Here is a 13,973-nt window from a genome sequence, read left to right as displayed (position 1 = left end):
TGAGCATTTTACATTAGTTATGACCTTGAAAATGTGCTCATAATGAGTTTCTGAGTTTATAAGTCAGGAAATATTCAAAAGTTTTCCTGTAGCGTTTTTTTACTGCCTCTAGTGACCCTAGTCAGTTTATATATAAAAAAAAAAAAACGTATTTTCAAATCAATGAAGAATGCTGCTTGAACAGTTTTTGTTTGTTATTGTATTTTTTTTTATTAGGAGCTATAACAACTGTAATTAAGACAGACTCTACTGAGGATTGGTTTGAGTAATGTTTTTTTTTTCTTTTTAGTAGAACTTGCAAAAGTAAAAAAAAAAGTTTTCCATGAGCCTAAAAAGACTTTTAAAAAAAAGTGTAGTTATTATATTATAAAATCATTTTATTTTTTTATGTTGTAGTTTTAGAGCTGAATTAGAAAAAATACTAGTTATGTAACTTTTTATCTATTACAATATCGTCCAGATTTACTGGCACCTCTGATATAGATGTTTAAAAAGGCCAAATTTTGTGTATGCAGTAGTTTGTGTACAGAATTTTAAAGCATCTTTGCAAGGTAATAGTTATAAATACGCAGTGTTTCTATACAGACCCAACTGGTGTAATGAAGGTTGAATAATAAACATTAAGAAATTGTGATCCAGAGGTACCAATAAATGTAAAGAACACAGTTCATATGTTTCTATCTTATAGGTCCAGGTAGTGTGTATTTTTATGTTGTGTGAACAGGCACATGCATGTGTAAGTGTTTTTGGGCATGTTTGTGAGTAGGAATCTTCATTTTTTTTTTAGGATAATGTTGAATTTATTAGACAGTTTCCTGGCGTCTGTTATTAGTTTTTCAAAATCATCTTTACTGTCTCCAGCTCCTTCCTATGTTCTCTCCATTTCTTTCCACACAGCTCTCTTTCTCTGAAGCCATGCGGAATAAGGCCCGACTGTCCATCACGGGAAGCGTGGGGGAGAACGGCCGCGTCCTGACTCCAGACTGCCCCAAAGCCGTGCATGCTGGTCACGCCTCCCTCCGACACCCCGGCCTTGCAGTGGTCTCCTCTGGACTGCCCTGAAAACCAAAAACACCTGCTGTGCCTTAACCACACACAAACACGAAGACTTTGAAATCAAGAAAAACACACACAAACAAACAAATGCTTGCAGCATATATCATATACATACACATCATTATAGCAACAGAAAACCGAATAAAAAGACAGAAACAGACATTTTTAAACACTTGAATACAGAAGAACGAACTCTGCGAAATCATTTCACCTTCCTGCTGCCACTGGCTCATTTTACAAAAGACAAATGAACTAAAACTGTGGAGTGAAAGATGAAGAAATAGAACAACGGACAACCAAGACTTCACACTTACCTACAGAAATGAGTTTTTTCTTATTTTCATTCTTTTGTTTGGAAAGGACAATATTGTGATAATATCAAGCTAATGTGAAACCTAGCACAGATTTGTACAATTGAAATAACTGATCAAAGTAACCCAAACCATAATGATGTTAACAACAAAGATGAGGATCAAATCTATCAAAAAACACCTTAAATTACTCCCTTCCTTCTATATCTCTTTTGGACAATGACAGCCCATAAGCCACACCCCCTGACAAAGGCCTTAGTATTTCCTTCTAGAAGTAATTTCATGGTCATCATCATGGTCATTATTTTTACTTGCCTACAAAGACTGCGTGCCAGATATTATAACTATTAGGAGACCAGAAAACTGTAAGCTTGAACGGTCAGACTGTGCAAACCCGCTCCTTTGCGACAGACTCTTCATACTAAATGAACAAAAAGCCTTTTTTAACATGCATACAGAATGATTTCTTACTCTAAGTCACCTTGGTAACCGACCATTACAGTACTGAAATAACCTCGAAATGTATGACTGACCTTTACTACAGAATACAAAGGATTTTTAAAAGAAAAATATATTGATTAGTAAAGTATTTTCATCAGCAGTAGCATTATATATGTAGAACCATATAACAGTAAGGTGATCATTACTTTTTGTTAAGCAGCAATGGTACAGTTTGAGCTCAAGAGATTTTAAACAAACAATCTGTGGACGGATCTCAAATGGCTCAAAGAGCTTTTCAACCTAACCACTGGGACATCAGAGACCTTTATTAAACAAATGGGAAAAAAAAGCTATGTTGAGAGTTCATGCAAGAAATAACAATGTAGAGGTCAGATTCTAGTCAACTGTTGATCTACAGTGCCTGCAAAAATCTATTTATTCTTTTTTAGCTTTTCCAATTTTTGTCTTGGTATTGTCAATTACCCATTTGATTCAATAGAACTTCATGCTATAGGTAGTAGACTAACACAAAGTAAAGCACAATGCAGCTTTATTTGACATCTTTTGTTTCCTAATTCAGATCTGAGAAACTGAAAAAATAGCCTTCCCACATTATTAGGCCATCATCACATTTGGTAGTAGATATGGTGTATTTAGGGTAATTTGCTGTGTTTCTTTCACACATGGTGTTCTACACTATTAATCGTCTTCCACTTTATCTGAACATTATTAAAAATATATTCTGTACTTCAGCTTCACAATGATGTGCTTCTTTGTGTTGGTCTGTCATAGAAAAAGGCTAATTGCTGCGTTTGTTTTACAGTTTTCTATACTTGTACTCATTGTCTTCCGCTTTATCTGGACTGGGCCTTGGGGCAGAAGGCTCATCAGAGATGCCCAGACTTCTCTCTCCCCAAATAGTTATTCTGGCTCCTTTTGGGGAAGCCTGAAGCATTACAAGGCCAGTCAAGAGACATAGTCCCTTCAGTCAGTCAGGAGGCAACTAGTGGGCATCTGTGACAGATCCCGGAGCTACCTCCGCTAACTCCTCTCGATGTGGAGGAGCATCAGCTGTACTCCACGCCCCTCTGGTTGGGCAAGCTCAACCTATTTCTAAGGGATTTTTTTTTTCCACCCTGCAGAGGAATCTTATTTTAGCCCCTAGTATGCAGAGTCTTGTTTATTTAAGGATCCCCATTTCATGACCTTATACCTGGGTAAGAACAAAGCCAGGTCGACTCAGCTCTCTTCACCACAATCAAAGCAGCATCCGCACTATCACTCTGCTGGTCTCCCCTAACTCATCAACAAGACCCTGAGTTACTTAAACACCTCTAGACTCTTGTGTTTCTTACCTGAACTACTGTATAGAGAACTACAGTTTCTCCCTATATGACAAATTTTAATGGTTTCTTGCATCTCTTTTTTTTTCCTACTACCTAATTTCCCGATTTTTGTATTGACTTTTTTTTTTTTTTACATTAGACTGTACTTGTAGGCGGCAGACTAACAGGGACATATATTTTTGAAGGTTAAAATAAACAAAAAAGAAAACGATCTAACCTTCTGCATCAGCTTTACAATGATGTGATACTTTGTGTTAGTCTATCACTTAAAGTTAAAGAAAGTGCATTTAGGCTTGAAAAATGTGTGACAAAATATGAAAGGTTAAACAAGTTTTTTTGTTTTTTTGTTTTCTTTCAAGGCACTGCACATACAGCTTAAAGAAAATGTTCCCTTGTAAGGTTGCCCACAAAAGAGTGAACACCAATTATTTCTGCCGGCTATGATCAGGTTTACCTTTACAGATCTAGTTTAATTGATTTAATTTAGAGGCTTGCCGGAAAATACACAATTTGTCTAGAGCTCTAATGGACAAGGGTTGTCAACTTCAACTCTGATTTTTCAGTGGGTGAGGCAGAGATACCAGAAAGCTTGCTTTTTAAATCAGTTGTAAATAACTGCGTAGCAAAACTGAGTTCACCTGTTTTTTTAAGCATCCTAGATAAATAATTGCAATAATGAATATAAAAATAAATAGTAATTAAGTAAAAAAAACTTTTTTTAAGAAATCTACTTATATATAATGCATATATATATATATATATATATATATATATATATATATATATATATATATATATATATATATATATATATATATATATATAATTAAAGGGAGCTTTAGAAAAAAAATCATTGATTGTCAGAGGCCATGGCATACATTCTGTTACATTCTTCTATTTGATAACTTGAGAAGATTATGATGCCATTGCCCTCGTCTCTCCTGATCCCCATTGAATGTCGATCTAGCTCTAACACGGACACACACAGGAATGTGAACATCTACACTGTCACATTTACAGGGCCAGCATAAAGTGATCAGTCAAAAATAAATAGAATCATTGTTATTCTTCTTTTGGTTTTCTATTTTTAAGCCCCCTCCCTTAAAGTCTTTCTGTTCCTGTGCAGATGTTACATTATTCATGGTTAATGTGTAACATGGATTTCCAGAGACAACGGTGGGTGTTTTGGAGGACAAGTCAGTGTGATGTATTAAGAGTGTAACATATTTGGGGCATTTCAAATCAACTTTGGTCCATTTTGTTGTCTCTTCTCACCAGGTGTGAGTCCGCTGCAGATTGATATCCAATGTTATTTCAAATTAAACAGGGTTTTTTACATCAACCAGATTTGTTTTTTCTCTTTTTTAACTTTTTGCATTCTGTTTTAGCTTACACACTGAAGCTGTTGATGTCAAGCTTTTGACATATACTGAAATGTGCATTTAAATGGATTTTCATTGCTGCAGTTTTGTTCATTTTGTAGTCAGATACCAGAATCGGAGGTGAAGAAGTTTTTACCTGAGTTCCTTTTTCATTTCTTCTAATTTCTCAACTAATTCTAAATATATTTTAATTAAGTGTTCAGCTCACAACATGAAGTGTACATAGGTGTTTTGGCTAGTTTTGCCTACATCACCTGTCAAGGTTTTAGGTGGGGATACATAAAGTCTTAAATCGAGTTGAAGATTAACACTGAAGGCATCAAAACTATGAATTAACACATTTAGGATTATATACTTAACAAAAAAGGGTGAAAGATTTGTTTTCACACTGAAAAGTTTTATATTATAGCTTCTTCAAAGTAGCCACCCTTTGCTTTGATTACTGCTTTGCACACTCTCGGCATTCTCTTGATGAGCTTCAAGAGGTGGTCACCTGAAAAGGTCTGCCAACAGTTCCCAGAGATGGTTTGCACTTGGTGGCCCTTTTGCCTTCACTCTGCGGTCCAGCTCACCCCAAACCATCTCAATTTGGTTCAGGTCTGGTGATTGTGGAGGCTAGGTCATCTGGCCTTGCACCCTATCACTCTCCTTCTTTGTCAAAAACCCTTACATCACACCTCCATGCTTCAAGGTGGGAAGCAGGTATGTAGAGTCCATCCGTTCACCTTGTCTGCATTGCACAAAGACATGATGTTTGAAACCAAAGATCTCAAATTTGGACTGATCTGAACGAAGCACAGATTTCCACTGGTCTAATGTCAATTCCTTGTGTTCTGTAGCCCAAGCTTGTCTCTTCTTCTTGTTGCCTGTCCTAAGTAGGGGTTTCCCTGCAGCTATTTTACCATGAAGGCCTGATTCACACAGTCTCCTCTTAACAGCTGTTCTATAGATGTGTCTGCTGCTAGAACTCTGTGTGGCATTGACCTGGTCTCTAATCTGAGCTGCTGTTAACCTGCGATTTCTGAGGCTGGTGACTCAGATGATCTCATCCTCCTCAGCAGACGTGCCTCTCGGTCTTCCTTTCCTGGGGCGGTCCTCATGTGAGCCAGTTTCTTTGTAGCGCTTGATGATTTTTTGCGACAGCACTTGGGGACACTATCAAAGTTTTGCAATTTCTTGGACTGACTGAACTTCATTTTTTTAAGTAATGATGGCCACTCATTTTTCTTTACTTAGCTACTTCTTTCTTGCCATAATGCAAATTCTGACTATCTATTCAGTAGGACTATCAGCTGCGTATCCACCTGACTTCTGCACAACACAACTGATGGTCCCAACCCCATTTATAATCAAGAAATCCCTCTTATTAAACCTGACAGGGGACACCTGTGAAGTGAAAACTATTTCTGGTGACTACCACACCAAATAGAACCCAAGGGGTCACAAACAGTCTGAAAACACAATAGTCCTAAATTCTTGTACAGTGACAAAGTTTGATGAAGACCCATTTTTTGGATATCTTTATTATGCTTTTAGCAGATATTTTTACCTGGGGTGGCGATATCGGTGGATGGTGATATAAATAATTACGTTAAGTTGACGTTACAATGTAACGGTTAAATAGAAGCTGAAGCAGGTGGATCAGATGTACGGTAATGAGAAACGGCAGGTAAATGGCAGGTAAATGGAATGAGCAAGCCAGCCATCAACACAAAGATCATTACAGGGGAAACTTTGAAGGGCAAATATGATAGAGTCTTATAATCTATCTTTGCTGTTTTTTATAGTAATTTTTTCATACTGAATCTGAGCTCTCTGTATTTCTTATTCTTACTGATCACATATTTCTAAGTATGTAGAGTTTCTATAAATAAATAAAGAAAAGGAAATTTGGTATTTTTAAAGAATAAGGATGATACAAATTGTACAGAACATAAGACTTTAGATAAAGTGTGTTTGAGAGTGCTTATTTCAAATTGTAATGTGGTAGATTGTATTCAGATTTATTAGCCCTTTGAAACTTACTTTATGATGAAGTGAGTTTCTATACTGTCTCATCAAAACTTCATTTGATCTTAACCTTGCAGCTGTTTCAACTCATTACACTTATCCCAACTCTTATCTCTCCGCTATATCTTCATAAGTCTCTAAGTGGAGAATAGTAGTTTTTCAGTAGCTGTTACCACATCAGTCAAGAGCTTTTATTCTGCTACATTCTTTATATAACCTTCAATAACTCTTTTAAAATACATTCCCTATGATTCTAAAAAAAAATTGTGAAGGGACACCTGCACAGTTAAGGCTGAAATGCTGTTCATTAAATCTATATAAACAATTAAGAACAGTGAATAGATGATGTACCAGATGTCAAAATAAAACATTTTTAACGAACAGCAACAGTAATGTGCCTTCATGTTAGCTTTAGACATGACATGTTAGGTCATGACTATTAATCAAATGTGTAAGTTATGAGTTCTGACTATATTAAGCATGAGAACAGAATTTAATTAATAACTGCAACAAATGTTGGGAGAAGGCTAGTTTAGAGGGTCCTGATTATCACTTTTCCACACAATTGTACAGTAGAGCATGGATAAATGATTCTGACCTTTGTTCTGTAATTTTACCAGCAGATTATGAATATATTATTAACTAGAACTGGAAGTTATAGTTATGGAATATGTAACTCAGGTCAAGGGTAAAACCAAGTAAATGATTTTTTGTTAAATGATTAAACCTTAGGGCTGCCAGTGGAGCAATGGGTAGCGCTGCACCTTGCAGCAAGAAGGTTCGATTCCTGGCCCAGTCTTTCTGCATGGAGTTTGCATGTTCTCCCTGTACATGCGTGGGCTCTCTCAGGGTACTCTTGCTTCCTCCCACAGTCCAAAAACATGACTGTTAGGTTAAATGGCTTCTCTAAATTCTCCTTTGCTGTGATTGAATGCATGAATGGTTGTTTGTCACGTTTGTCTCTGTGTTCCCTGCAATGGACTGGTGACCTGTCCAGGGTGTAAGCCGCCTGTCACCCATAGACAGCTGGAGATAGGGACCATAACCTCACGCAACCACGCTTGGGATAAGCATGACGGAAAATAGATGGATGGATTATAACTGACTATTTTTTGTTCATTTTCCAGGTGTTATTAACCTGTATATATTTTTGTATATACAGAGTGGTTCAATTCAGTGCAAAATAAATATGGTACAAAATGCAGTATAACATTGAGTTATGTCCTAATTAAAAGAATTATAAAAGTTTCAGCCATGTTGGTAGTGCAAAATAGTCCAGTTTAGAGTTCAACAGTACAACAGCCTGATAGCAGCAAGGAAAAAGCTGTTACAGAACCCACTGGTCTTGCAGCGGATGCTCCAAAGCCTCTTCCAAGAGGGAAGCAGGGAGAACAGACCATGGTGGAGGTGTGAGGGGTCACTGATGTTATGAGCTCAGGACATGCAGCCGTGGGATGAAATGTCTTCTATGGAGGGGAGAGGAGCCCTGAGAATCCTCACTGCTGTCTTCGTCTTCCTTCATACCAAATCTATTAAGTGTTTCTATTAATTCTGGTTTTATTAATTATATTCTTTATTCAATTGCTAGCTGAAGACTCAGCCAACCCATTGATGTCATTGCTTGAAGTAGTGCAACATGGCGTCGCCCTTGCCAAAAAGTTATATAACAATGCTTTGTTTTTTTCTTTTATGTTTATATATATCACATTTGTAATATCATTATTAATAATAACAAGATGTAGTCTTGGGAATAAAGTTTTTTTTTTTTAACCATTTAATTTCCATTATAATCTTTTAGTTGTTGGTAAATGGCCTGTATTTCTATAGCATATTTTCCTGTGAGGAGACTTGTCATTCAGTTATTCAATTATTCACTGATGTTGGCAAACTACATTGTAGCCACAGCTGCCCTGGGGCTCACTGACAGAAGCAGGGCTGCCGTACATTGGGGGTCCTCTGACCGCAGTCAGTAGGCAATGCAGGTGGAGTGTCTTGTCCAAGGACAAAGTTGTTATTAACGCTTCATTTTTTTTTTAAATGTGAACATTTTTACATAGAAAACAGAAGACTAGAAGCATTTTTTAAAATCAGGAAATGTATATACATAAAAAAAAAACATTTCTCCTATTATTGATCTATTTCATATATATTTATTGTACTCAGACACTAATTGGAAATCCACGTAAGGTGAAAAATGAAAAAATGAAACAAAAACATTGTTAACTATGAATGTAAGCTATGAGAACAAGCAGAAGAGTGTTGCAATTGTGTGTTTTGGGCACAGGTGGCAGAATCATTAGAAAACTCCATAATTCCTCTTGACACTTTAACGGATGGTTATTGGTAGTCTAAAAGAAAACAACATTATGTCTCTTTTATTATTTGTCTTAACAGAAGTACCTTTGTCCTGAGGTCAAATAAAAATTACAATATAATAAAATAAATTCCACATTGATCTACTCATATATAATTAGGGAGAGGTAGACATTGATTGTAAATATCACACAGTAACCATTAATACATATAATTTTCATATTTTTCCCAATGCTAACACATAATGGAAGGGGTCCAGCTTGCCTAGGTTTTGTTGTTAGCTTCTATCTTTTACATGGTCATTTGATTTTAGTATAATGTTTCTGTCTTTTGGAGCTGGATCTCATTTTGGGAAGTTAAAAAAAAAAAAAAAAAAACATATATATGTAAATATGAAAACCACTGTCCAGAATGTACTTTAAGATCACATGCCCTTTCAAACGCGATAATACCCAAAATATTGGGTCAATGGACATTATTAACACAGATAAAAAATAAAAAAAAATTTTAATGTTTTAATATGGCAATGTACTTACCAGCTACAATGGCTTCAATTATTTGGTGTTGAAGCTGAAAAGTGATTTCAGCAAGATACGGAACACGGAAGCATTTTAAAATGAAACACCAAGTTAAAGGAGACTGCAATATTTACGGTAGTAGTGAGGAAATTTCCAACTAAAAGTATTGGACAGGTTTAATCCAATGATGGTACCACAGAGAATTAGCTGACAGAAACTGATTACTTTGTTTGTACAAACAGTCTCCATACATTGGAGCTGGATTTTATAAACCTAATACAATAGAAATGACTGGGAAACCTGCATTTAACGATTTGGTTGGATGATTGGATACTTTTGACAATATTGTAAATGTAAACATTAAAAAAGCGACGTCTCTGTTTTTGCCTCTTTGCACTACTGAAAATTCCCTGCTGTGACTTTGTTATTTGGGCCCTTTTTTCAATCTTTGGGGACCCAACACCCCTAATGCAAAGCCATCAGTGACAAACATTTTCCATCTATATTACACCTCTGCCAACCCACCGACACTCACACACACAAATATTACACCCACATTACACTCCCAGTGTAGGGTTATTACTGACAAGAATTTCCCATTTACTCGAGGATGAAGGAAAATAACCATTTTCCGAACGTCCCTCCACCCTTTTAACCTCACACCTTCATGTGCAAATGCACACAGCACACGCCCACAAACACCTTGGATCAACCTCTTTACCACCACAGCAGGGTTGTGGCACCCTATTCCCCCTTTTAAGTTTTATTGGCCTGGTTTATCTCATTTCTTTTTAATGTCTGCATTTTATCCCTATTCTACAAAACTCCCCTATTTCTCCTATTCTTTCACCCTAAATCCCTCTAATCATTCCTTTTACTCTCCCTCCTTCTGTCATATTTAATTTTTCCATTTTTGCATCCTTGTCTCTGGGGAGCAGATCTCAAACCCGATTTCTCATCCACAAACCCACACCTGTCATAACCACCTCGCCTGCTCTTTTCTTCCATGCCATCTCTCATGACAGAATGGAAAATTAAATTCCAACACTCTCTTCACACAGGAATACACACACTGTGCTGGATTGTTGTTAGAGGTGCAAACACCAGCATCTGCTGTGGTCTTGATATTTCAAGACTACTGAGAAGCACTTACATATCTACAGTGAATTACACATGACATAAGGTGACAACGGATGATCACTACAAGGTTGAATTAGCCCAGCATTGTTTTCTGACAGAGTGGAGATTTAATTGAATAATCAATTTGTTCTCCTATTCAATTACATCTAAAAACTGTGACTAAATTTTTTTTTTTGTTTGAAATCAGTGCTAATTGAAGTGTAACTAATTAGAAATTAATTAACAAAATAGAAAAATGTGTTTATGGATAATTACTCTTGATTTAGCATTTGTTCCATCATCATTTTATTTCTTAGACAAGTAGAAAAATATACAATTAGAAAAAAAACTCAAATTCGTTTAGTGTAGCCTATGTTAAATAAAAATAGTCCATATTGAACATTAAGACAAAGAGAAAAGAGAAACATCGAGAGTGTGGGCTGTCTGAAGCATCAAATAAAGAGTTTTCTCATTCCACTCACTCAGTGCACAGCAGGTGTGCCACAGTGTGGTAATGGTGTGTTAGGTTCGTTGACATTTTACTCACGTTCAGACAGAAATCTTGCATTATTCTCTAGAATCAGCTCATTAAGCAGTTTGTAGGAGTGAAACTAAGCACTCTCCAAATAAAAAAAAAATTCAAGTGAGCATTAATGCCATCTCAAGTTGCAAAAAAAACCCCACAAAAAACTAAGAAACCCACTAGAATTTAACCAAACGCTAGATAAAATTGAGACAATCGTTAACCCTGTCAGTGTTCTCCCAGTGGAACAGCCACCACATTGCCTATAAGCTTGAATGGAAGCTGGTTGTTATATCAAACAACAGATCAGTCTTGACTCACTGCTCTGCTGTTTTGATCCCTTGACAGGTTTCAAAGTGCCATTCTATTAACAAAAATCATATTTATCGTGCAGAATTTGCATGTGCAAGAAAGTAAGGTTGCATGGCAATATCATTACTAAATAACTCCTTTGTAGCAAAGATATGAATCCATTTTACTAACATGAGGTTAGTTGTTAGAAAACTGATTAAACCCTAACAGCAATTTAAAGCATGTTGCTGATGTGATGCAAACGCTACATCGGTGGCTTTGTGTGACTTAACAGGTTCATGAAAACTGTTTTTTTTTTCATCTATGTAACCGAGGTAGGCCAGTACATGTAGGTTATTTGAGTAAATTATTACTGTTACCATGACTGTTTTACCCAAACATAAGACCAGCCTGGAGGTAACTTCCCATCTTAGCAGGGAAATCATCTCTTGACATCCCTCCAGAGATGCAGGTTGTCAGGTATCTCAGATAATCAGACAGCAGAAAGGGTTAGGATGTTAAATCAAATTTAAATTGAATTTTGGTTGTATATATGCACAAGTCTTGCTGCCATTTTTCCTTTGCTAGAGGGCTTGATGATAAAAACGTATTGCACTTTAGCCCCACATGTGGACCATGCATTTTCAGAGTCTTCTAATTCATTGTGGGTACACCAACTGACAAAAGGCTATGTGTGTGGCTCTGATTATATAATGACAGGTTTTGAAGGGTTGTCTGAAGCCAAACTTAGATAGAGATCATCCTTGGGACCTGTGGCGGCTGCTACTTTCTGAAACAGGGAAGGCTAAATGGTGTTAGTTAAATCCAAACATCACGTAATTATTAGCAAATTTTGAAAAACATCAAACACATCACTACAATGAGTAAAAACAGCTTTTGTGAAGCGCTCTAAAATAAAAAACTACAGAAACCACAGAGTGCAGCACAAGATGGCTGTTCTGACTGAATGATCGCTTCTTCTTTTAAACCGATGAGGAAAACCTCCTTGCTACAACGACAGTAAAAAAATTGTACATATGGTGCCAACAAGCATTAAGCAGATGCTGCTCGATAAACAACCTGAGAGGTTTAGCCACACTGGAAGTGACGTAATTTGGTATGATATTCCAATCAGGGCTCTACTTTCTCGCCTCAACAGGGATTTCTCAGAGGCTGAAAGGCAGCGTCAGGGGAGATCACGTCCAAGAAAAGGCACAATACCTGAATAATTCGCAACAGACTCATAAAATCCCATATTTAACGCAGTTTAATGACTAAATGTATCAAGCTTGACAGTACATATTTTACCAATCATTTTATGAAATGTACACACAAAGTTCAGCCTCCCTAGTATTCAATGAGAAATCACCACTACTTGGGACCTACAGTATCTGAGCTCTAAAACTAAATGACTAATATTCCAACCATTGAATGGGCAGGAGCCATTGTGAATCAGGAATTGCAAGCAGATTATGGGTGAACTCTGCCTGCTTGATCGTCCGACCTTGTTGTTTTCAATTGGGGGAGGTCTCGGGAAGAAGAAGGCTAGATGGTCAACATGTCTTGCTCCCCACCATGAAGATCTCTCAGTAAACCTAACCTGATTAATATTCTTTAGGCCTGGAGATCCGCGGACCCCGCTGGGTCTCTCAGCTCAGGCCAGGAAGAGTCTCTGCTGATGCAGTCACATCCTCATGTTCCGAAATATGTAACTCAACACCAGGTGGTGATTCGTTGAACAGCTCTGCCCCTTTTTCACCAACAGCCAAAGATCAATAAATAGAACTATTAATTTGATCATCAACCATTGGCCCGGGGTGTCTTGTTGCCAAGTGGAGTGATGAAACCCATTGTGCTTGAACATGGTGTTCATTAGTGATGTTATGAGATGAGCCGAGGCTTCGAGGCCTGCATTAAAAAATGGAGGGGGCATTTCCCGATGCGTGTGTCGAGGTGTGATTCATTTTGAGGGGGGCCAGAATTGACGACGTCCAAAGCCTCTCTATCGTGATACCACGTAACCGCTTCAGGAAGTGGATTTAAACGCTCGAGAATTTCGACAGGCATTTAAACAGTCTCACTACTCATTCAAGATGTGGCAGTTTGTAGGAGATTTTTGGTTAGATGAGTGTTTTGATAGAGTTAGGAGAGAGTTTACAGAGAGTTTGGAGAGAGTTAGAGAGTGTCTGGAGTTTGGAGAGGGTCAGAAGTTTAGAGAGTGTCTGGAGTTTGGAGACTGTTTGGAGATAGTAGGGAGGAAGGTATGGAGCGAGCTAGAAAGACACATATGTGGGAGCATTTCGACCTGATGTCTCCCACTATGGTAAGATAAATATATGGAATCTAACATATTTAAGATTCATTAGATATTTTTTCAACAGCTGTTTGTTTTCATTGTCTCCTAGTGTATTTACAGGTGAAGTGTTTGTTGTGTTTCAAGGAGTTGGAATACAATGACAACACCTCCTCCATGCTGAGGCAGTACTGTGCCCTGCATGAGAATAAAGAGGCAACTGGAGCTACAATCGGCAATGGTAAGTTATTAGAATAGTATATATACACAACCACCATTTATCTTATTCATTTTATTGATTGAATGATTGAAATGAATAATCCAAACAGGTAATGGACACTGCATCCATTTGTTTGTAACCAGCCACCAG

At 37.2% G+C, this 13,973-nt stretch overlaps 1 protein-coding gene across 5 annotated transcripts in view; it reads left to right on the top strand.

Annotated features, from left to right (window-relative positions):
• Positions 1-2,148, top strand: part of gria4 (glutamate receptor, ionotropic, AMPA 4) — a 170,630-nt gene extending 168,482 nt beyond the window's left edge. For 2 of the 5 annotated variants that reach the window (XM_015389329.1, XM_015389328.1), the window contains exon 18: positions 898-2,148. In XM_015389329.1, coding sequence (XP_015244815.1) covers positions 898-1,062 — 165 coding nt within the window. In that variant the 3' untranslated portion in view covers positions 1,063-2,148. The remainder of the gene's footprint in view (positions 1-897) is intronic. The other 3 variants (XM_015389330.1, XM_015389333.1, XM_015389332.1) reach the window with 2 other exon arrangements.
• Positions 2,149-13,973: the final 11,825 nt, after the last annotated feature.

This window comes from Cyprinodon variegatus, unplaced genomic scaffold, assembly GCF_000732505.1.
Source record: "Cyprinodon variegatus isolate N-32 unplaced genomic scaffold, C_variegatus-1.0 Scaffold454, whole genome shotgun sequence".
NCBI lineage: Eukaryota > Metazoa > Chordata > Actinopteri > Cyprinodontiformes > Cyprinodontidae > Cyprinodon > Cyprinodon variegatus.
This window is presented reverse-complemented; position numbering and strand designations above follow the sequence as displayed.